This window comes from Anneissia japonica, unplaced genomic scaffold (assembly GCF_011630105.1).
Source record: "Anneissia japonica isolate Jap-2015-1 unplaced genomic scaffold, ASM1163010v1 scaffold284948_len69017_cov188, whole genome shotgun sequence".
Lineage (NCBI taxonomy): Eukaryota > Metazoa > Echinodermata > Crinoidea > Comatulida > Comatulidae > Anneissia > Anneissia japonica.
Window position 1 is genome coordinate 14314 of NW_022732770.1, and position 26620 is coordinate 40933.

A 26620-nucleotide genomic window follows, 5' to 3' on the forward strand; every position below is an offset into this window, starting at 1 on the left:
CAAACATACTTTCTAGAAAATTTATCTAGCCATATCATCAAAATGATAATAAATGTCTAATAAATTGGCGGGAAAATATTAGGAGGCGAGTAAACTCATTGACGGCACTGTGAAAGGACTTTTTATTGACTATGCCAAGTGCTCTACAGGTAGGTAGGTAGGTATTGGTATATGTTCAAAGGGAGCCCAAACTTGTGACGCTCGAGTGTATTACAAGCAACATACGTGCATCATTTGTATGTTATTGTCTACATGTATCTTCCCCAAAACTACCAGCCATTGTTTCTGTGGTTCTACAATGTATAACAAGGAAGTTGTAAACGCAAGGATGTTACCCCGATTTTGATGAGTACGTATACTCGTCCCTGGCGCCTTCAGCAACCTGTGGGCGGGTATACTCGTCGCTGGCAGCCAACGTGTTAAAACCTCGTTAAGATATTCAGCAATGCTTTAAGCTTTGTCTACACTATCAAATATTATGTGGCAAAACAAAATGTATGCCCATATTTGGGTGTAATATGACATCACCATGCCCATATATGGGTACATCACACAAATATCATAAAATTTTATAGTGTGGACAGAACTATATTCAACAGGGATAATGGAGAACATTCTAGATTTACAACATTTTTTTTTTTTTTTTTTTTAACGTAGCTCTGTGTAAAAAATGTCGGAGCAGGGGTATGACGACCAAATAATCGAGGATGGAAAGAGTTTTTGGGAACTCGGACAATACAAGCGAACGGTCAAAAGGATAGACGATGGACATCGGTTGTGTAACGACCTTGTAATGATGCTAAATGAACGGAGTGAATTGGAAAAAAAATACGCCAAAAGTTTACGGAACTGGTCCAAGAAATGGAATGATCTAATTGAAAAAGGTTAGTTTCATAAATTTATATAAATCTGCCACTAGATTTCGATGAGATTAACGTATACCTGTATATTATATTAATGGTGCATAATATGGAAAATATTTGGCATAGTGTGTGTTATAAACCAACCTGTATAAATAATGACTTTATAATGCCCTTAATGTATTTAGTGCATGCTGTGATATTGAGAAAGCAGAAGAGGGAGCACTCAAAGACTTTGTTTTATTGACGTCAGTTCACCTTGCAGAGGACCAGCAAGTTCGTCCCTACAAGGTTACAATTGACAAAGTTATATAATACAGTAATCAGAAGATCCAGATATTAATTTTCGTATTATTTTATCATGTGTGTTTAAGATTACTAGATATCGAATAAGCACCTTTTTTGAATAAGCTCTGTTCTTTTGATAGAGGTTAAATCGTAGTGGTGGCTCCAGTAATTTGCCAACAGGGGGGCCAACAAGTTAGGTCCAAACCAAGGGGATACCTAGAGCTTCAGTCATGGTCCTGGAATGGGGTTCATGGTGGGGAGAGATTTTGTGGTTTAGAATGGCCCAAACTTGTGCATTTAGGCCACAATATTAGGGATAAGCAATAATAATTTTGTTTAGATCAGCAAATTAATATTTGAGCAAAATGACTCTATCTTAGCGTACAGTGGATGGGGCATGCTTGTCCAACAGGGGACCCTACACCTGCTGAAAGCACCACTGATAGATTAAGGTCAAACAGATCATACACTATTGCTAAATTAGTGTACAAAATGGGATAGTTAAATTACATAACATGGAGATCAAATGATGATGTAACAGTTTTTGTTTATGTAATATGATTATAATCAACTCTTGATCATAGTGTCACAGTTATGTTTCAAATTGAAACTATCTTACGAGAAATATTACACTGTCTCTGATGATGTCACAAACCTTTGGAAAAATGAAATGATACTCTGAAACAGGTGTTTTTTTTCTTCCTATTTATAGGTTCTGAATATGGCACAACAAAATCCGCATGGAAAGCCGTTCTGACGGAAGCTGATCGGAAATGTGATTTACATTTGGAAATTGGTAGCAAGTTGATCCAGGATGTACAATCTAGCATCAAAGCATGGCAGAAAGAAAATTACCATAAAAAGATGATGAATGGATTTAAGGAAACCATCGAAGCAGACGAAGCTTTCAGAAAAGTAAGATTCTAATCAATAATTACCGAAATTGTAAATTTTAAAATTAAAATCTGCCATTATTAAGCACCATACATTAATGAATGTTTAGTGCACCTTCAACACACATCTTTAGTTAACTTAGCCGGGCACATACTGCGTTGTATAGTGATTATACGACCATCGGCCGGCGAATCCATTTCCACTCACTGTAAGATTAAGTTATTTCTATGGGTCCAAAAATTGCTTTGGAAATTTGCCATCTGTTGGCGCAAGCAAGTTCACAACAACTATAAAATAGTATGTAGTAACTGTAGTTAAAACCATGGTTTAAAATTTACAGATGCACAGACATGCACAATATAGATACAAGGTAAAAATTAAAATAAAGAAAATGAGTGGATATATAGGATGTTAAGCTTGTAGTTTTGATATAAAAATAAATATGTTTTTATTGAAGTATTAAAGTTAAAATTTTTGTGATTTAAAAATTCAGTTTAATATTCCATGTTAGATTTACTGTAAAAACTGATGTAAAAGACTGACTTAATTATTACACATAATGGCTTGTTGACATATTGTCGTATGCTGATTGTCAATGGCAGACTAAGCGCATTGTCATTTAAAATAATTATTTGCGCACGCTTAATCGTAGCATTGCGTTTTCTATGAACTCGCGTCATCAAAGGTTCATTCATTCATTCTCATGGTATATTTTATTCAAAAACAGTAATTACAATTGATAAAAAGTACATCTTATAATTGCTGCATAGTTTTGTAAATATAAAAAAAACTAAAGTGTACTAGTGTACTAAAGGTGAAGTCTACTGATATACGCCCTTTGACCTAGTAATATGTTCCTAGTAATATTTTGAGGCTCATGACATCATTGGAGCTTTTGGCACAGTGCCTATGAATATGACATAACCATGTCCACATGAGAAAAGTTTACTTTAGACGAGTCTTTATTTTATATCTTGTTTAGCGAACCTGCTGCCCAAAAATAATGATGATTTCAAATAAAAATAAAATTTTATTTTTGGCCAATTACTGTAACACACCCAGCGGCATAAAAAAAAGAGTAGGAGACAAGAAGGCATAGGAGACAAGAAAAATGTGTTCCTTATTCCCTAGTCATGATTAGAAATTTATAAAAGAACAGAAATTGCAAAAATTTAAGTTCTACAAAATATAAGGTCTTTATAGTGTGCATGCAAAGAAGGCATTTATTCAACAAGAATTGTGAAACCACAACCAATACCCTGCTATTCAGACATATATTGTCCATTCAATATTGGAAACGCCCACTTTTATTAGATTATAAAGGAAATGTGTTCCTTCGCAATTGTTTTTGACAATTGCATTAATATATTGCATGTATATCAACTTTCAATATTATTCAAGGTCTAGGAAGTGTAAACGGCACTCGTGATACATTTAATAGCTACATTGCATACAGTTCTACAACCTCAAGTACTGTATAGTGTTCTTATACAGTGTAATTCCACAAAGTGTTTACAAAATCTACATACTGGAAAGGTCCAGCATGTTTTATTTGTTGATAAAAATATGTATTAAAAGATACAGACTTTGGAAAAGAAATACATTAAAATGTTCACAAGTTATAGAATAATAAAACTGATGCTTGCTTTTTGTCTCATTCTTCTTTTGTTTTTTTTCTCTATCTCTGATCCTTTTCATTTTTCCTATTCTCTTGCTTTTTCAAATTTTGTTGCCTTCTTTCCACTTCCTTTCTTTTCATTCTTTTTCTCTTCATTTCCTGATTTCTTTATTCTGATTTTAATTCTCATTTCTCTCTCGTTTCACCAATACTTCTATTCCCTTTTTATGTCGTTCCTTTGCTTTTCCTTTATTTTCTTTTCCTCTTCCTTTCCTGTATTCTTTTCCCTATGTTCCTTTATTAGTTTTTTTTTCTTCATATTTTTGTTTTCACGCTTTCAATTAACTTTTTTTTTTCTCCTATTGTGTTTTTCCTTTTTCCCCTTTTCTCATCTTCTTTCCTTTTCAAGCATTGCCTCTTTAAACTTCATTCTTCATTTCTGTTCTCTCCTAGTCTTTTTTCTCCCCTTGAATTAATTTCTCCCCATTTCTGTTTCTTGATTTTATTCTTCCACTGATTTTATAAAACATTAAAACCACATCACTTCCTCTGAAACGTTAACATTAACTCTTGTTGATTGTTTCCTAAGCTGGACACACGCTGTGATACCCTTTGGGTAGATCACTGTATCAATGCCTACATTATTATTGATATTAAATGTTTTACAGTATGGTCACAGTCTCTTGTGTGGTCATAGTTCATTGAATTGAGGTTGACCTCCAGAAAAAAGTAGTCTTAATTTGTTGTAAAGGCTAATATTTAGTATTTTGTTATAATTTCTATGATTCACTGTAAATTTCTTGACATTAATATCGTATGATATTTTTCCTTTTGAAATTAATCATAGAAGAGAGTTTCCAACCTTCCATATTCCCTTGCCTGATATTTCACACTTAAATATTCTTTTTTCTGTACCGGTCATTTGGAATAGTCTGCCAATTGAAATACAAAACTCAACTTCACTAAACAACTTTAAAATAGATACTAATTGCATATACTTTACTGCAAAATTATTATTTTATTGGTGGCAATATAAATTTGTCATTATATGTTTTTAATATGTCATCATCATTCTCGTTTTTTTTTTTTTTTTTTTTTTTTTTTTTTCGCAATTAAAGCATGTTCCCCCTTTGCCTGACCCCTCTGTACAGTATGTTGTAGTGTTGATGTTTTTAGGAGGAAATAAATATATTATTATTGTGTGTTAATTCATCAGATGTAAATTTTTTTATTTCATAGTGAAAGTAGACAAGTAATTAGACCTTGGTAGATAGGAAATGATCGCTTTATATAGTAGTAAATTTGTATTTGCTGTGTTTATCACTGGAACCAAACTAGTTTCCATGCCAGAATAAAGTAGTTAGCATGCTAGTCTTAAAGTGCTCATTGCCAGAGAGTCTAGCAGCTACATTACCCTTGTTTATTGGAATATATGCCTATGGAAACACGTATTTTGGTCTCTGGGGAGTGTAGTAGGCCTACTCCATATGTTGCAGCCCTAGCTATATAAAAGCACATGAGTGTTATAACCTACTGTATACATCACTACCATGTACCCAACTGCTAATACTCATGGGTGGAGAAAGACAACATGTATGCCTTACTCAAGGACATGAACAAGTTACCAGAGTTAAAATCAATCTCCAGCCAATAAGGTTATTCTGAATAGTATGAGTACTAATACAGTGCAATAAAAATGGAAATAAAACATGGTTATTATTTAGCACATCAAACCATACTAAAAAGAAAGTATTTTGTGCATGTTATTTATTATCAAATTTGAAATTGTAATAATATTTAACATTGTTATAGAAGAAATGAAAATAATGAAGTAAACATAATGTTGTATTATAACTGAAACAGCAGTACTGACTGTTATACTGTAGTTGGGAATTGACAGTTGAATTTAATTGTATTGGTTCATTCATCAGATGTAAATTTTTTTATTTCATAGTGAAAGTAGACAAGTAATTAGACCTTGGTAGATAGGAAATGATCGCTTTATATAGTGGTAAATTTGTATTTGCTGTGTTTATCACTGGAACCAAACTAGTTTCCATGCCAGAATAAAGTAGTTTGCATGCTAGTCTTAAAGTGCTCATTGCCAGAGAGTCTAGCAGCTACATTACCCTTGTTTATTGGAATATATGCCTAGGGAAACACATATTTTGGTCTCTGGGGAGTATAGTAGGCCTACTCCATATGTTGCAGCCCTAGCTATATAAAAGCACATGAGATAACCTACTGTATACATCACTACCATGTACCCAACTGCTAATACTCATGGGTGGAGAAAGACAACATGTATGCCTTACTCAAGGACATGAACAAATTACCAGAGTTGGAATCAATCTCCAGCCATTAAGGTTATTCTGAATAGTATGAGTACTAATACAGTGCAATAAAAATGGAAATAAAACATGGTTATTATTTAGCACATCAAACCATACTAAAATGCTAAGAAAGTATTTTGTGCATGTTATTTATTATCAAATTTGAAATTGTAATAATATTTAACATTGTTATAGAAGAAATGAAAATAATGAAGTAAACATAATGTTGTATTATAACTGAAACAGCAGTACTGACTGTTATACTGTAGTTGGGAATTGACAGTTGAATTTAATTGTATTGGTTCATTCATTGGTGCATTCCAACATGGAATACAGTACATCCCAGCAATATTACTTTAAATAATAATATTACAGTTTGGGTGGAGAAAGACAACATGTATGCCTTACTCAAGGACCTGAACAAGTTACCAGAGTTAAAATCAATCTCCAGCCAATAAGGTTATTCTGAATAGTATGAGTACTAATACAGTGCAATAAAAATGGAAATAAAACATGGTTATTATTTAGCACATCAAACCATACTAAAAAGAAAGTATTTTGTGCATGTTATTTATTATCAAATTTGAAATTGTAATAATATTTAACATTGTTATAGAAGAAATGAAAATAATGAAGTAAACATAATGTTGTATTATAACTGAAACAGCAGTACTGACTGTTATACTGTTGTTGGGAATTGACAGTTGAATTTAATTGTATTGGTTCATTCATTGGTGCATTCCAACATGGAATACAGTACATCCCAGCAATATTACTTTAAATAATAATATTACAGTTTGGTGCTAAAAACATTATTTTGTAGAACCATAAGTACATACTTATAACCTAATTTCACAACATCATAACGTTTGAAGGTTGCTACAAATTTGTGTGAACGTTATTTTGTGGCATTCCAAACACAATGTTCGTGAATATTATAACAAGGTTTTGAGTTTGCTGGAATGATATACTTGGGTGTTTTGATTACTTTCCAAGTCAACATTAGAGTTTTAATGTTAACATTAGACTAGAACTCTGTGAGTTGTCAGTTGATTTGTTTTTATCCACTTATTCTGAGTGAACGGCTGCAGTAGGAAGATCAAGAACATAAATTGAGAGAGATTAATTCTGTAGCATTTCAGGAAATATCCAGTTCAATGCTATGCTATTCTTTGACCCCCTTTTAAAATATCAACAGCCTCTGCTTAAATTTATAATATCCAAAGTGCTTTATTACAACTTGAGTAGTTTACGTCAAATTTTGCGTGTCCTCAAAAAAGTTGATAGAAATGTAATAGGAAAATATGGAGTGTTTAGTATCTACTTAACTGGTTGAATTGAGACGAATTACAAGTTACAAGTACCATTGATAGTAGGTAACATTGTTTACTGTGTAATTCAAATGAAAGACAAACACATCAAATATTGGATGTATTAGACAGATATTTCATGTTTGCGGTGTGTGGTTAATGTGCAGATGTCAATATATTATTCATAGTGTCTCGTGGTAAATTCTGTACTCATTGAAAGTCATTTACCGTACCATTCCCAGACAAGTGACGCGAGTTGCGAGCATGTGTAATTCAGGCATTACAGCATTGCTTAATGAATTTCTAAAATACTGATTTGCCATGCAGGTTTGCTTTAGCTGTTGGTTAAGTAAATAACATGGGAAGCATCATGGATAATTCAATGGAATGATTGTAAAATAGGGACCTTGGTATAATTTGTAGGATTATCAATTTTGGCAGAATGGGAATAAAAACAGGCATTTTCATCACTGTACTACTGTAAAATATCTTTTATAATATTTTATACCAGCATCTGTATTATAAGTACATAATTACTATACTGTATATTAGCCAGTGATGTGATTGAAGCCAATGTGAAAGTAAATCCTTTAAATAATGATTTTATTTTGTTTCTATTGTACATAGGCACAAAAGCCATGGGCCAAGCTGTATAACCGAGTACAACAGACTAAAAAAGCATATCACGTTGCATGTAAGCAAGAGCATTCCGCAGCAAACCTGGAGAAAAATGCATTAGAAGATACAACGATGTCACCTGATCAGGTTTGTCCAATCAACAGCCTACAATCTTTGACAGTATAACATGCTTTATATTGTACAAATAGGAATGATAGGTTGTATGCACAAATCATATCCAGATATGATTGCACATACACAAAACATGCATGTGCCTTTATTTAAATTAGCAGATTACTTGTGTGCAGATTACACTCAAACCATAGAGCTTTTCATGTAGACATATAGTGCTTCCATGTACAACAATAATTAATAACTATAGTAACCCCTGCTGTAGGAATGTAAAGATGTGAGATGGAGGTTTGAAGAAACCAATATCCAAATTGGGATTTGAACCTAAGACCATCTTATTATTATCATTTAATTGACTTTATCTGTTTTGTACTAATTAATGCAATATTTTGAGAACATCTTAAGTTTGAATCTAGATACAGACGATGCATTACATTACATTTTTATTGTCGGAGGCAGAATCAAGGGGGACCTCAACTGGCCTGTGCCCCCTAAATTTTATTAGAGAAGAAAAGAGTTATATTCAAATTTAAGTCTGAGAATGCCATTTTCATAATCATAAATTTTCTTACCTCAGCTCCAACCCTGGTGAAGCAGAGGTGGTCTGCATCCTCCATCTATAAAAGTCCCTCCCTCGGCCCCCTCCCTCGGCCCCCTCGTTTTCGAATTCTTAAATCAGCCACTGATTAGCCTTTAAATATAACCGATGGAGAGATTCCTCTCTACCTTAGATATTACCATGTACTTTATAAAAATAACAAACTTTATTGGTTGTAACATTTAATGAGATGCATACAGCAATTAATTTTCAATTGCTTTTGATACTCGCATAAAAACCTGATACATGATACTTGTAAATCGTAATGGAAATTTAATGTTGAAATAGAGCTTCTGGGTAAATAGATTATCCTAATCATGCTTTACTGCAGGAAATACTTTCTGTATCTAATTCTCTCCTCAACATACATGCACATGACACGACTAGGAGACTTTTTGTCACTGCTTGAACGACCTGAAGTAGCTTTTGTCATTTTCTTTGCTACTTGTGATGTTGTTGACTTGTGTGTCTCTTTAGCATTGCAATTATTCAGATGAAGAATTTAACAAACAATTCATCAACTTCAGACTGAATGACAAAAGGCCAAAGATATAAAAGTAAAACGTGTTTCTCATCTAAGATGAGACCGGTTTATCTATCTCATAGTGGTGGTACTGTATGTACTAGCATTTGGCCAATCCAGTGGGGATAAGCTTTAGGGGTGAGTAGTGGTTGAGGTCTTGGGGGTAGGGGATAAGCTTTTTCTGAGACATTTTAGCAAGTATTATGACCAACAATTTTTTTTATAAGAATTTTTGTTGTTGTTTTGTGCCATGACAAGTCACTAGTTCGACTGGGTTGCCTGAGTTGTCTAAGCCCTCATTTTCATTTCATTTATTTCGTCAAACAGAAAACAAAACATACAGAAATACCAAAAATCAGAGACAGGATAAACAAAAAGCAAACTAAATTGCTGTATAAAGTTTCTCCACTGATTTAAGGATACATAAAATATATAAATAAATCTCTGATCTGTGGAAGTAAAAGTGATTAAAAACGGCAAGGCGCAGCGCAGCGCAGAACAGCGCAGCACGCAAGAAACAATATACCGTTACTCTCAAGAAGCCACTAGAAAAAAAAAAAAATTTCATTTCCAACTTCTTGTGCTTCCTTCCTCTCAACAAGATGGTGACATTATGTCAGACATGGATACGCATTTCATCTCAGCATGTCTGCATTTCTCTAGGATTTTGTGGGTGTTTTTGGCTCATGAAAATGAAAAATAATTAGACAACCGGGAGACCAATGTAATAAAAAAGGTAAAACCTGGCCCCAGCTTGAAAAATCTACTGACCCCCGCATTGGCAGTTAAGCACAAAGACGTAGGATGAGACAAGAAACACGATATTGTTTTTATTTGGCCTGACAAGTTTATTTCAGTTCACAGTGTATAGAATTAGTATCTTACTTGTAAATAGATCCGCGAGATTATCAGCATTGCAGCATTGGTCACGCTTGGTTGCTTCAGAAATGTCTTACCACTTATTATTATTTGACAGGATGCTAGGTTAAATCCTATTCAATCCTAGAATTCTGTTAAGTATCGCAGTCAGGTTGATGTGCTCAAGTTTTACAATTTAATCAATTTAAAATCCCACATTTCACGGTAAAAGCTTAATTGCAAGGAAAATATGGTTTTAAAATTTATAAAATATCAAAAAACATTATATTATATTATTCAATAAAGTAGAGTTTAATATAATTTATTTAATTTAATTTTGATTATTATATCAATATTATACAAGTAATGAATATTTATGAGTGCAATGGGTTAGAATATTTCGTAAGGTGAAAGATTGGATGTTCTATTCAACGTAGGCATAGGAATCGATCAAGTTCAGTTTCTGCAAATAATAGACTCAAATCCTCACCGCTGACGCCACTCTATACGGTTGACTGCATATTTTATTTCCTTTTTTGTTGATTCGGCATAACTTTCATTCAGTAATTCCTCCAAACTTTCTTTGCTGAAAAGTACAAATGGCCCAGTACCAAATAGACCTGCCATTTTATTGGTGGGTTGGCTAGGCTAGGCTAATTTATCTTGCTCATGTTGCATATGAGATTTTTGTCGTTTTGAAGATAAAAAAGTACTATTCAACGATTTTAATAACCCAGGAATATTCATTTTAAATTAATCTCACATGACTTTTTTCAACCAATCAAATTAATAGAATATATACAGGCGTTGTATAATAGTTCCAACACAGTAGAGTAGGCTTTTCAACTTTATTTTTTTGTGGGGGAAAATATATTTAATGATATTCATCACTTCAGCAATGTCATGGTTGAGGGTTTCTTCTGTGACCCCTCTATATGCCCAGAGATAGTAGTTTCAGGTCAAGTATTCAGGTTAACAAGTCTTATCATCTGAAACCGTGTTCAAGTATCGCATGAATATGTCATTGGAAATTTTCAGGAGAGAATAGAATTATTTTTGATGTGAAACACAAAGATATTACCCACTCAAAATCTGAAAGCTTCTTTCCAGTAGAGTCCTTCTGATTGAATTGAGCAGTAAAGAACACCGGGGACAGTCCCCTATGTTCTGAGGAATGTGTGGCATTCTTTATGGTGCACATGACCCACATTGCACACGGAACCAACAACATACGTCTCAACTTAAAACAGTGTGATATCATAAAGGTATTTCGGTACTCCAGTTGAAAGGAACACCAGAAAAGCAGTGAATGGAATTGGACCCTCTCAATCTCGGTCTTAAGACTTCTAGTGGTGAATTAAACAGATGTGTACCGGGAGACAATTCCCCGACTCCAAGAATGTACCGCATTTTGTAAAGTGCGCATAGGCAAAATTAAACATAGGACCAACAGCTTAAATATCTGAACCTCGCCTTGTATTTCAGCCCTCTGCTGAAACGCAATGAGAACAGTGATGGCAGTTGAACCAGAAACCAAACGTGTTCTACGTATTTTTGCGTGAATTTTTGTAACAAGTAAATAAATATAGAAGAATTCTCATACCTACCAAGTTTCTCGCATCTGGCGTGAGCCTTACGCTTTTCGACTAAACCTCAAGCTCTCAAGCCACTCGCCTAAAATCTCACGCTTTTCCACTAACCTCAAGCTTTATTTTATTAAACCCAAACTTTCTCAAGTCACTCACCTAAAATCTCACACTTTTCCACTAATCTCGTAATTCTATAGTTTATCAGGCCTAGAATCATCGAAAATTTGAGCACTAGAGATCTACTTCAGAGTGCACCAGACATTTTTCGGCGCCCTATGCAGGCCCACGACCCACGCTAATTGAGTTTATTTCTTGGTAAATCTAAAGAGACTAACTACCTCCAACTTGCCATGTATGAATTCTTTTGTACTGCTAGTAGTAGTAGTTGGTGAAAAATTACGTCATTTTGTTTCGTCCACCAACAGAGAACGCTACATACTCTATGCCTATAGAAGTACTTTTCAAGCGCCTGTCACATACCATCATAATTTAGTCTGACATTGTTTACTCATATTTTGGCTTATGAATGGAAATAGAAAAATGCCAATGTACAGTAGCCAGCTCTGTATAATGATTACGTACCGTATGTGTGCATAGTTTCATTGTAAACACTCTTCACTTTCAGAGCCTGTAGGCGGCTTAGTTTTTTTGTTTTTTCCACAAGCATTTTATTATGAAAGAAAGATAAAAAGCTATGTTAACTTTAAGTGTCAAGTAGTTGCTTAACCTAAAATGAAACTCGTAAAAATTCTTGTGACTTGGTTGTATGATACTTCAGCTATCGACAATACAATAGGGGTCATAGTTTACACAACACATCCATTTTTACAAGACAATTAACAAGGTCTCCAGTCACTTAACAGACAATGAACAAAGATAATTCAAACAGAAGTAGGAATGTATTTTAACTAGTTGAATATTTATTTGAACATAAACTTCCATGTGTACAGAGACTATACGATACGATACTCCTTTATTGTCATTTCAACAACATGGTGAAAATGAAATTTGTATTGATTGATCCGATAGGCAAAAAGAATAAAACGTTCAATTCAAGAAATATGTATATAAAGTATGAATAAATAGATAAATAAATAAAGATAAGTAAATACAAGAAAGCTTGAGTTAAATAAATATATTCAATTACCTATAGTCTTCAAAGACCTACTTGTGTATGAATTATTATTGTTTATATAGTCAATGTATTAAGCTAACTATATTCATGATATCAAATGGTAACTAAACAATCAAAATCAATTATTTACAAACTAGCAATTTTAGACTAATATAAATACTAAAATTCAGTTAATAGTCCTAATTTTATTAGGGAATATTATATTATGATATTAATATTAATACTAATTTGGATATCATATTTTTACCAACAATTATAAAAGTTGTAGTTTTGATGTGCAATTTGAAGATCATTATCTTCACTAGAGAGATATGAGAGCATTATAGCTCGGTTGAACTTGCTATAGCACTGTATGTGCAATGAACTATGAATATGAACTTAGTGATGACCTCAAAAACTCAAATACAATTTCCAATTTTAAAATGAAAATAAAAATCAATTAAAGTATTATAGTTAATAATGTAAGTTTATTTATGATAATTCAGTTTAGTTAATGTTCAGTAGGCCTTAATGTGATTTTCTTTTTTATTAATAAGTCTATTTTTACCTTTTTGTTTTAATTTCTGTTTTGTTGAGTTGTACAATGCCGTTATGGCCTTGTTGAAAAACACCATTGCGGTGAACAAGTGTTTCCGTACTTCAATAAAGTTTTAATTATTTTTTTTATTACGGAGAGTCTTGGGGTCCCTGGTTCAAGTTTATTGCTACTTTTTCATTTTAGTATGAGGACAGAATATTATAATTATGAAGAACTTCACCTTATGTTATATATTAAAACCTATAAAATTAGCAACAAGAATTTAAGCACTAAAATAAGTTTTACTTTCATTTATTATGGACCTTTTTGCTACTGTATGTCTACCCCTACTCATTTGTGTGGAAAGTGCATATTCGTAGCCTTGTTCCAGTTGGTCAGTCTTTAAACTTGATTGACACTCAGGGAATATTCATTTATTTCAGTATCGTTTGATTGTTGACATTTAAAAAAATTTTAGAATGATGATTTGTATTCTTTTAAAAGTATTAAAAATTGTTAACATTTAAATATTTTTTTTTTTCAGGTGAAAAAACTACAAGACAAAGTTGAAAAATGTAGACACGAATGCGAGAAAACCAAAGATAAATACTCAAAGGCGCTGGAAGATATAACAGATATGAACGCACGCTATATGGAGGACATGAACACGCATTTCGATAAGACGCAACATTTTGAGAAGAATCGTCTCGATTTCTTCAAAGAAACTCTGATACACCTTCACCGAGTTCTCGATCTATCCCAGAATGCCCAGTAAGTTGTTGGTTTTTTAATTACTAAAAATTTCGTTAAAATTATAATTTGATTTTTAAAATTTTTGACTAAAATAATAAAAGTATAAAGAAACAAAACAGAAGTACTTGGGATGGGAGGTCTTGCCAAGTCCTATAGGTGTATTACAATTCCATGTAGGAAAAATAATTTCCATTTCGGGAAAATTAATTCAAGGCATTTTGCCATTTTATCTTGTAGTCATTTATTCATTTACTTTATTTCAGATAAAATCCATAGAAGTTTAATAATATTAATATTGAGAAGAACCAAAATCTTAATTTCTGTTCATTTTATTTTTATTTCTGACTTGCATTTTCTGTTATATATTTTTTGTTTGATCTTAATTTATGGTAATAAACTATTCCCTACGAACACCATCCATCGGCATTTCTCAGTCTAGCTGTCAGGGCCAGGATATTCAAGAGTTTTTTTAATTATTTTTGAATGGGGAATGAGGACAAATTATGCTTACTTTGAAGAAATACTAAGCTGAAAACCTAAAAAATAAAAAAAGAACAAAAATATATTTGAATTTCCTGCTTTTTATTGAGGTAGAGTAGAACCCTTCAATTGGGACACTCCCATTGGTACCGGTACTGGTATAGGCCTTTATAATGCGTCTTTTCCTTGCGGTTATAAAGCGCAGTTCTTTTCCCTGGTCATTGGGTCCACATGCCAAGTGCTGCTGGTAGTCAGCGCAGGAGAAGGTAGCACCACCAAGTACCCATTTATACTCCTGGGTAGAGAGAAGCAATGCAGATAAATACACAGCAAGGGATTGAAACTCCAATCTAGAGGTTGGGAAACCAAACGGTTCCCGCTGTGCCAAACCACTTCCATTAGGAGAACCCTCCATAAATGTAATTGTTTTTTGGTTGAATTCTGTATCTCATTTCAAATTGATAATACTTGTTTAATCCGTTTTATTGAGCAATTACATTTTTTATGTTGAGTCTGAGATTATAGCCTATATCTTTCACTGTCAGTTTGTCTTTACATTTATACTTTTTTTTTGTCTTTACATTCTGTTATATATCCCTTCAATGGAAATTTAGAAGCATAAAATGTCATACAAGAGAAATATAATGCTTGAAAGAACATAATTCCATATCTCCTTTTACAGTCATGAATCTCTATGCGATTCAGCATGTACTATGTTCCACCATATGTGTTTAATAAATGAATTGAGTTTAACGTCCCAGCTGTTATACTAAAGAACAAAAGAATTTTGTATGTACAAAGTTATGGCTAGAATATGATTCAGACTATGTAATGTTAATGCATCTCAGGAACTTTGAATTAGGTTGGGAATATAGATAATTGTTTGAAAGGAAGTGAAAATATAATACAATACAGGTGAACAAGAATACAAAACTGGCTGCAAAACATGTAATTATGAAATGATTATAAAGAAATAATATTCAATAATAATAATAATGATATAATAATAATAATAATAATTTTAAATATTGTTATATAGTACAGTTAGACGTCTACCGTGCTAGAGCCCAACTGAATTTACCTTCAAAGAAAACCAAATTATTTTAATCGTTGGCATTCTTCCACTTAAAATATTATTTTAACTCTTATTCAAACATCTGTATGTTGTGGACCTTTCTATTGTGTTCTTTCTAGTTGGTAGATCGCCGAATTGTGTTGTTTACATTCACTTCGCAAACCAGCATTCACGAGTTCAATAAGTTGCTGACCTCAACATTCTTGTTTGTCATCATAAACATGGGCGCTCAATCTGACGACACGTCTGTAGTTTGTTGTCCTGGTTAGGTTTATTACATTAATATAGTGATTATTGTATCAGAAATAGAAGAAAAGTTTGAACTATTAATAAATATACAACAAGCCTGATTTTATTAAGAAATCGTAGTATTATCACTTTGTAAAACGTGCGCAAGCAGACTTTTTCACGGTAATATTTGGTCGATGATGACGTCATCAGGTGCAAAGACCATTCGTAAAATTGACTATTCGTGAAATGGACGTTTTACAGTATTGTTCATTTTTGTTACTAGTGTTAGAGTATTGTTATATTTATAAACATTTAAATTGATAGTAAGTAATTGTGTCGTTACCAATATTATGTATTATCGTTAATTTAATTAGTTGTTATAATAGTATAATAATATGTAATCATTTTAAATAAACATAGTAATAATTGGCTCTGAAAGTTCTAAATGGTGTTTTTATATAGGTGCCATAATTACTGTATCATTTATAGGTAGATTTTTATTTATTTATTTTTTTTTTTGTAGGTTTGCTGAAGTTTACTCAAACTTCATCACAACGGTACAAAATGCAGACTCGGATAAGGACTTAAAATGGTGGAAGAATACAAATGGCTCTGGCATGCCGATGAATTGGCCGACATTTGAGGTGCTCTTCTCAATTTTTATTTCATTTTACGATAACAATATAGTTCATCTGTTAAAGGAAATCCTTCGGTATAAATGTACTTGCTCTCAACAATATTTTTCTTTAAGAAAGAAGGACAACCTGACCAAACTATGCATCATGGGGTACTAACATTATTCTACAAGGTCCCAGCAACTTACAATCCACTAACCTAACCAAATTATGTATGATGCATAGGGTCATATATTTATTTGAATGTATTTAGCTTAAATTCTGCTGAAATACTATGTATGGGCACTGTCTAGGTATCATGGTACATTTCTTAAATCATTCATCAAAAAAAAAAACATTTTTTTTTCATATGGGTATTATACAGTAATATGATATCAACATGCCCATATATGGGCCAACTGTGATATATTATTATTTGTCATGGTACATGTCTTAAATCATTCATCAATAAAAAACATGTGATTTTTTCATATATGGGTAATACACACTCATATGACATAAATCATGCATAAAATAAAAAAAAAACATTGAAGGAAGTTGGTGACTAATAATATAATAATGTTGTTTCTCCCAAAAGGAATATTCTGAAGATTTGTCGCGCATGATCAGTTCGAAGAAGTCACGAGGAAATGTCGGTGGTGGAGAAAAGGCAGTGGCAATATCCTCGTTTCGATCCACCTCCGAGTATTCCAATCAAGATTATAATACGATGGACAGGTATGTTATAATTACAAAAATTCAATTAATACAATATAAGAAATTCCAATATTTATCAAAAATCGTACCAGCAATCAAGGCCATTGTCCAGCAGTAATCTGTGTTGGTTGTTAAGTGTTTGTCTGGCTGATTTGTGGTTGTGTTTTGTTGTTGGCTTACTTTATAATGAATCATCATTACCCCCACAGTGTGGCTATGTGTTTGTCTGTCTGTATACGCTATCATGTCGATTATAATTGACCAATTATATGATCTTCATTGTCATTCTTCAAGACGTGTGCTTGGATTTGAGGGGATATTTGTGTAACTATGTGTTTTTTGGTCTGTCTCTAGTTGTTCCCTTATAATGAATTGTACAACATTTTTTATATATTTCAAATCGCTCAGGCCACGTGATGTGTGTGTATGTGTAAAAGATGGTGTTTACTCCTTTATATTTTCTTATGTGTGTGTTGGGTTTCTTAGCATACTACTGTAAGTGTAATTCAAACCACATGTTTTGTGTGTGGGGAAGGGCATATGTGTGTATCTGTAAAAGATTGCTTTTTTGTATTTTGTGTTTGGTATTCTTTTTCCATACTAAGTACAATTTTTATATGATGTATACAAACTTATCGCATCATATTTTTAATCGTAGTATTTATTTAGATAACATTTTTATTCTATCAATAAATGATGGTATTACTATTAAAATATAATCTTAGAAAAGTGCATCATATTATGAGTCATCTTATCTCTTCTGTTCATCGTTTTCATGAGAGTGCAAGGCATACATCAAAGAAGGAGGTGTATGTAGGCTTTTTTTATTTAAAAAAAAAAAAACCAATGATCTCATAATTATAAGAATCATCATTTAATTGTGTACTTATAGATCACAAATTTAAGATTTTTATCAAGATAACCTTTTAATCATAAAATATTATACTGCTACTTTAGTGCTAACTAAAATAGCAAGTTACATAATAAACTTTTTAAAACAGGAAAGGGTTTGTACTTTCTTGAAAATGAAAAAATTGGATGACCTTACAAGTTCTTTCCCATCTAAGGATATTCTGTGACATCATTATGCCCATATAATAATGGTATCATCAAGATATGGGCATAACAATTGTCACATAAAATTTTGCCCTGACTATAAACATACACAATGATGTTCCTAAGATTCAAATTTTTTTTATTATTACTGGCTCCCCCATTCATCAGAAATTGTATAATCACAACAATAATTGTTGTAAATCTGCCCTAATTATTTTAAATCCTTTCTTATTTCAATTTAACAATTGAACTGTATTTCCAGCCATTTTGTGGAAAGTAAGGCGTATGTAAATGGTAATAAGGGTCTCCCTCCAATTAAAGACTACTTTGGGACCGGGGTTTTCATGGTCTTTTGGCAGCTTTGGTCTCTAATTAGAATAATAAAAATAAAAGACATTGGTTAATTTGAGACCACAGAAAAGTGGTCCTTATTTGGAGGGTGAAATGTAGTTGATACGATAATAATGAATAAGCAAACCTAATTCTTCACACTTATTTTAAGAGATTTCCATGAACGCATTATTCTTGACTAACTCCTGCATTTCTGAGAATCTTTCCTATCTATCACAGATCATATGGCGTCTATAGGCAAAGGGTGACCTTTAACCCCTACAATACGGTCGTAGAGTGAGTCTGAAGTTCGCAGCAATGGTTTTTCTAGATTTTGTTTTTTCTGATTAAGATAAAACATTGCATGAGTTTAGGCGGACTATTTTTATTAGGTTATGCTTGGGTGAGGTGTAGGGTCCTGTGCGACTTCTTTCTCAATTTTTTTCCCTTATAGCTGGCTTCTTTCCTTTCCAAGTTAATTTCTCTTACTGCTACTTTTAGGCTACATTAATATCCTGGTATTCTTACATCTTAGTAGATAATGGTGAAGTTTATTAAACATTTCTGAGCAAAATTGTTTCAAACCAAAATGATAATTAAGGATTTAATTAAGAAAAGAACATATATTTTTTTTAATGATAAAATAGATTCTTTACTTAACTTAAATTATTGTTATAAATAAATCATGATATTTTATATAATTATTTTTTTTATTAAATTATTTTTTATATCTTAGTATTAGTATAATTCTTAGGTTTTTTTATTCTTATTGTTATGTTTATTACTATTGTTATTGTTGTTAATTATTATTTTGCAAATTACTGTAGATAAAGCAATTACAATTTAGCATGTCTTAAAAAAAAGTATAGCTTTAGCTTAACAGAGGTAAGTGTAGTGGCCTCTATAAATTTGTAGGTCAGAGTTGCTCATTATTAGCCTATCTAGTACTCATTATTGTAGGTTCATGCATTAGTCTTCTTAGCTTCATTTTCTGTATTAATTTTCATTATGTACTTTAAAATTTGATTGGTCAATTGAGTCATGGTTTGATTGAGGTATGCATTGATTGATTGATATATGATTGATTGGTTGGTGTAATTGTTTATTTTTTGATCGTTAATTGATTGGTTGGTTTATTTATTTTTTTGATTTATTGATTCACTTGTTTTGAAGTAGTTGATGAATGGATTGATAATGTATATTGGTTGATTGATTGATTAGATGGTTGATTAGGCATTATTAGCCTATCTAGTACTCATTATTGTAGGTTCATGCATTAGTCTTCTTAGCTTCATTTTCTGTATTAATTTTCATTATGTACTTTAAAATTTGATTGGTCAATTGAGTCATGGTTTGATTGAGGTATGCATTGATTGATTGATATTTGATTGATTGGTTGGTGTAATTGTTTATTTTTTGATCGTTAATTGATTGGTTGGTTTATTTATTTTTTCGATTGATTGATTCATTTGTTTTGAAGTAGTTGATGAATGGATTGATAATGTATATTGGTTGATTGATTGATTAGATGGTTGATTAGATTTTGTGATTGATTGTATAATGATATTGCTTGATTGATTTATTGATGGATTGAATTGGTAGATGATTGATTGATTGATTTGGTAGATGGATTGTTTCATCTGCGTGTTTATCATTACTCCACTTGACCACAATATTAGGTAAAGTGTGCAGGCACTGAATAGAAATAATGGTCAACTTATAGAATGCGTATTGTAGAGACCTCTATGTGGTTCCCCCCCCCCCCAGAGATTGATTGAACTACCGACCTTGACGTAAAGAGACAGAACCGCAAATGCTGTGCCAAACCGCTGGGTCAAAAACGAATGTCGGTGTGAGAATGGATGGATTGATTGATTGATTGATTGATGGATGAATTGGATTGCTTGATTGGTCAATTGATTTATCACTTGATTGATTGTGTAATTAGTTGATTGATTGAGTGATTAATTAATGGGAGTGATGATTTGGTTCATTAGTTTATTATTTGGTTAATCAAATTGGTGAATTGATTGATGTTAGTTGATTAGTTCTCATTTGTTCCCATTCTGCTTTGTGCCCGTCATTTTTCACACTCAATTATTCCAGTTTTTTTGGGGTTAAAAAAATTCTTTATGTTTTCATTTAATTTTTTGTTTTCTTTGTAAAATTGTATGACATTGATCATGCCTCATACCTTCATTACACCACTATATCACAGGAATTATGGCGACGTAGAGCATCAGGTTTACAGTTCTTACAGGTGAGTCAACAGTCCATTCAGAAGCTTGTATGCCGTCCACTTGCTTGTCCATTGCCATTGTGCTATTGTCTGTTCAAAATTCATTGTTCATTGTGTATTAAAATCACATGTTTGATTTAGTGAATGCTAACCTGGTAGCACCTAAGAGTAAGAAAGGAAAGAGATTCCACTCCACTGTTTTCGCTGTAATGCAATTCTATTCTGATTTGAATGGCGCCCACTACATCCCGGTAGTACTTTTTACCAAGTAAGATAGAATTTCTATTTGTTAGTGAGGTTATAAGTTAGATTTTGAGCAAATTATCAATGTTATTGTTATTGCTTTTTAAATTAAGCTTACTGTACTGTATGTGCAATAATAAGTTTTAATTAAATTGCATACACAAAAATAATTATGCAAAAATTAACTAATTGGCGAGCCTAGGCCTAGCAAACAAAATTCCTGTTTCATATGTTGGGTGCCTGCTTCATTGTGGTGTGGGTAGGCCTAGCATACTAATCATTGATTTAAGTAGGACATTTGCTACAAACGTGTAATACTTTGCGCGGTGAATTGTGTGCATGTAAAATTAGTGGAATGGGATCTCTGTAGCGCCATTTATTTGTCATCATCATCTTCTAATGGTTTGACTCTTCCTATAATCAATGTTTACAGTAAATATCAAGTTTTGTCGTTGTCGTGTTCATCACTATCAATTCCTTTGCACTCTTGTGGTTATTTGCTGTGCTACTTATTGGAGATTTTTTTTTTTATCAATGAAACTGACGATACTGCTCGATAATATATGTAAATATTCTTTAGGTATTTCCCTGCTTTTGTTCTACGGCTACATCCCAGTGTAGGATTCTTCGAAATCCTAAAACCTGCAGCCCACAATACAGTACAGTACATGGAAAGAGCATTCTATAGCATCTCCCAACCTTCAGTAGAGGCAGTGAGGTTTTTACATGTCTTTAAACTCTAACAATAAATTATATAAAATACATGGTACTTCAATTCCAGGCCTACTGTAATCTAAGGGGATGGGCATAAAAATTGGTCAGACGGCCAAAGTGAATTTTTGATTTAACACCGAGGGCCGCACTCAAGATTTTATTTTCCCAGTATGCTTCTAAAAACCTTTATGCACTGCTTTTATACCGCCTTATGCTCAGTTTAGTATTACTTTTTACAGATGATCGGTGTTGGGTCTTAAAAAACAAAGGGACTTTCTAGCCTGTAATTGTGACGGGCCGAACACATAGGGTTTTTAATTATTTTCAGGGGCTGCAATAAAATCACATTTGGGCCACGTAGGGCCTACAGGCCGCACTTTGCCCATCCATGCTCTAAAACGAAATTTTCTAGCCTATGATTGTGGCGGGCCGCACGCATAGGGTTTTTGTATTTATTTCCACGAGTCTCAAAAAAAAACAAAAACATTTTCAGGCCACATGGGGCCTGCATGCCTCACTTTTCTGTGCTTAATTCCATTAAACCCAAAGAAGTTTTTTTTTATCCTCACACAAGTAGTACTGTACCTCCGAACTAAACTGAAGGAGACAATGAAGTCTATATATGGTACCTACTATATAGAGCTTATTTATCACTACCCAGGTAGATTATATTGTCTACATGGTAGCTGTATCTCTCTTGCAAATATTTCAATCTTCCCCATGATAATTATCATAAACACAAATTCCTACTTAGAAAAAGGTTGCTTCTGGTTTTGTACCTGTAGTATCAATTTCAGTGCCAATTTCTCTATTCTTGCAGTGTTTATGAAGTACCAATTAGAAATCAAATCTTGGTGTGTATATGATCATCCCCCTGATCTATTGTGAATCTATCTTTCACCACACACCTGATCCATTGTGAATTATACTAATTAGTTTAGTATATCTCTTGCATCATCCAGATATTAGTATAAAAAACCCAAGATTTCAATTGTATTTAATGTATAATATAATTCAATAAATTAATATTTTTGTAGTGTTTAATGTTTTTACAATTTGATTATTCATTAACTATTTACTTTTTTAAATTATTAATTTATTATTATTATTATTTTGTATTGATATTGTTATTATTATAAGTGATATTTTTAATATAATTACTATATTTTCCTAATATAACAATATAGGAGGCATGATTGTAATCTAGTAATTTTTTTCAGTGTGGCTGCTCAATATTTGTAGAAATAACTAAATAAATATTAATAATAATATTATTATTATAATTTATTAATTATTGTCTTTAGAAGTTGTTTACATGATAAATCTTTACAAAGGAATGAATACCTGAAGCCCTGCCTGAATTATCAAAAACATTTGTATGCCCATATATAGTCATGATGTGCCTACTGTATATGGTCATGATGTGATGTCGTCATGACCTTATATGGCCTTATATGCCACATAAAAAATAACATTCCTGTTGAGTTTCCTGATGCAAAATATTTTTAAAAATGATAAATCTATTTTGAATTTAAGCAAGCTTCTATAATAGAATTTTCATTCTTAAAGGCCTGTTTATACTTATAATGATAATGACAAAAATATAAAAAGCAATTGCTCATAGAGAAAATAAATGAAATAAGAGAAATTTTTACACTAGGATGATTCGATAACGATTTATTGTGTATACGATAACAAAATATTTTGACAAATCAATTCAAATGACGTCATAATCGTGGGAAAACGATAAAATCATCGTTGCTACTATAATTTTATCGTTTTTCCATGATTATGATGTCATTTGATTTGTCAAAATAGTCTGATATATGCACGATAAATCGTTTAAATCGTCCTAGTGTAAAATCTTCGCTTATTTCTTTTATTTTATATATGAACAATTGCTTTTTATCTTTATCATCACCATTGAAATTATAAGCAAGCCTTAAAGCTCGCCTCATTCAGCTGTTTTCCGTTATCATTCTTGTGTGGTGTGGATGATCACGCTTCACGAGCACATTACTAGTAGATTTCTCTAAATCTGTTATCTATTTAATATTCATAAGTCGCTAAGTGGCTCTGAAATCATTGATTATTATGTACGGTGAGTCACATGTTAACATACTACTCATGTGTGGGCCTCTAGTGGTTGATTAATGTGCTAACTACAGCTACTAAATCTTAGTAATCTATGTATTGAGTTAAAAATACTGTCCTTGCTAAACCCTAAAAATAAACCATAAAATAATTCAATTAATTCTTTGAAGGTTTAAAAAAAATATTGTCAATTTCGAATAAAGCTCTGTCTACACTATGAAATTTTAAGTGACATATTTTGGGGTGTATATTACATCATGCCCATATATGGGCACATTACTATAAATTTGTCACATAAAATGTGGACAGGGCTTTTGTTATGGATGAAAACAAATTTTCATTTACTGCAGAAATTTTAAATTGACTGTAATATAATTGAAGGATTTATGTAAATAATAAAGCCCTATCCATACTAGCATATTTTGTGTGACAGATAAATGCGATAGAGTGTAATATGACATCATCATGCCCAATATGGGGACAACACACGAAATTGTCACATGAAATGTGATAGTGTGGACAGAGCTTAAATAATTGTATTAACAGATTTTTGTAAACAATAATAAAACTTTGTCCACACTGTCAGATTTTGTGACAGAAAAATGTGATATGCCCATATTAGGGTGATATATGACATCATCATGCCCAATATGGGGACAACACACGAAATTATCACATGAAATGTGATAGTGTGGACAGAGCTTAAATAATTGTATTAACAGATTTTTGTAAACAATAATAAAACTTTGTCCACACTGTCAGATTTTGTGACAGAAAAATGTGATATGCCCGTATTAGGGTGATATATGACATCATCATGCCCAATATGGGGACAACACACGAAATTGTCACATGAAATGTGATAGTGTGGACAGAGCTTAAATAATTGTATTAACAGATTCTTGTAAACAATAATAAAACTCTGTCCACACTGTCAAATTTTATGTGACAGAAAAATATGATATGCATATATTAGGGTGTAATATCACATTATGGGTACATCACACAAATTTGTCACAGAAAATTTGAAAGTGTGAACAGAGCTTTAAGGAATTTTATTTACATTTGTTATTGTGAAAAATATATTTTCTTATTTTAAATTTCATATATTTCTATAAACACTATTAAACCAATTCAAATGGAATTTTAATGAGTTTTTTTTTTTTTAGCTCAGCATGGAAAGTATATTTAATTCTACTTTAGTATGCTTTATTATAATGAGAGGCAATTAGGGGAACAATTTAACATCATGATCTTCTCTTGATTCTGTCATCTTTCTTTCCTTTGACGTGTAATTGATGTTTTCAACAACTGTTTGAAGTGAGAGCTATGTAATAGAAAAAATATTATTAAACATTAATATTTTGTGTATATATAGGTATGTGTATATATATATATATATATATTTATATTATATATACTGTATTCATATTTATAGTGTTTTGTGTTTTAATAATAATAAGCCATAATATTTTATATGTTAAATATACTATTATGTATGTGGAGCTGTTACTTAAGCATAGTTACCAACCCGAAAGCTTTGAAATGCATGATTTGAAACGCGGGTCGGGGACCGCCAGAGCCCCTGCCAGGGTCCAGGGTCGGAGATCTGTGGGGGTTCTGGGGGCGAATCCCCCTGGCACTCCGACAATCTGAGCATTTTAAAGCTGTTTTTAAAATATTTTTAATAGAGCCATGTGCAATTCGAGTTTCAATGTATGTTTATTTTCAGCACCCGAACTACATACACAAACATTTCATTACTCAAACAAAAAATTAATAGGCTGCGGTGGTGAACCTTTCATATCATTTGACACTATTTCTACCCCTCCTGTTATACTCCCACGCCCCTGATTCTTAATTAATTTGTTTAAAGTGCCAACATTTTTTTATAGTTGTACTCACCGGCCAAAGATAATATCTGAGTACTGGTAATTAAGCAACTCGTTATAATGATTTTGGTAATTTCAAATTCTACTTTTTGTTGTTCTACACAACAGTACAGTACATGGTAAAAAATTCTGTAACTTTAATTATAAGAATAATTATCATTTTACTTTGTTCACACCCTAGTTGGTTAAAACAATAAGAAATTGCATTCGGTGTATAATAAACGTTAGTAATATAAACATTAAAAATATTAATAACACGCATACTTTATAAAACATAAATTAACATAATGCTCTGATACTGTAGATAAACAAATTAAATAACATTAAATTAAATGAAATATATTTGATGATATACAGTAGGCATGTTATGCTGCCAACAACCATAACAGATAATTTGAATTAAAAGTGGGCATAATAATCATAAAGAGAAGAGAATCACTAATTGGCACTGGCCTCAAAAGTACTGTAGAAGTACAGAAATAATATTGCCGCTGCTTGCCGGAGTTTTTTGTTTTGTTGATGCACACAAATATGGGTATATAGAACAATTAGGAAATGGCTTGATATCGAAATTCCAAAAGAGCATATAGTATATAGTATCCTGTTTTCTTTCCTCTATTTATATGAACCCGGATTTAAACTTTTTAAAACATTTCTGCAATGTGTCTTTAGGATTCATCAGTACTGTATTGGGAATGCATCAAGAGTCAAATAGTCAATTGATTTAATAACGCTTTTGTATCATCGACACACCTTCATAGTGTAACCTTAATGACAGACAATAATTAATTGATGTATAGGAAACACAATAAAAAAAAATTTAAAATAGTATGTTCTCTCCTTATAAAGTATACTGAACATACCCGATGAAAAAAAATCAATCTGAAAACTAGGAGGAAAAATAAATTT

General features: G+C 32.2%; 1 protein-coding gene across 4 annotated transcripts in view; it reads left to right on the plus strand.

The window, feature by feature from the left end:
- The first annotated feature begins 661 nt into the window (after positions 1–661).
- Positions 662–26620, plus strand: part of LOC117115790 (protein kinase C and casein kinase substrate in neurons protein 1-like) — a 33012-nt gene continuing 7053 nt past the window's right edge. For 2 of the 4 annotated variants that reach the window (XM_033259718.1, XM_033259719.1), the window contains exons 1-7: positions 662–884; positions 1861–2063; positions 7931–8068; positions 13818–14044; positions 16336–16456; positions 17025–17164; positions 20748–20789. In XM_033259718.1, the coding sequence (XP_033115609.1) occupies positions 671–884; positions 1861–2063; positions 7931–8068; positions 13818–14044; positions 16336–16456; positions 17025–17164; positions 20748–20789 (1085 nt within the window). In that variant the 5' untranslated portion in view covers positions 662–670. The remainder of the gene's footprint in view (positions 885–1860; positions 2064–7930; positions 8069–13817; positions 14045–16335; positions 16457–17024; positions 17165–20747; positions 20790–26620) is intronic. The other 2 variants (XM_033259720.1, XM_033259721.1) reach the window with 1 other exon arrangement.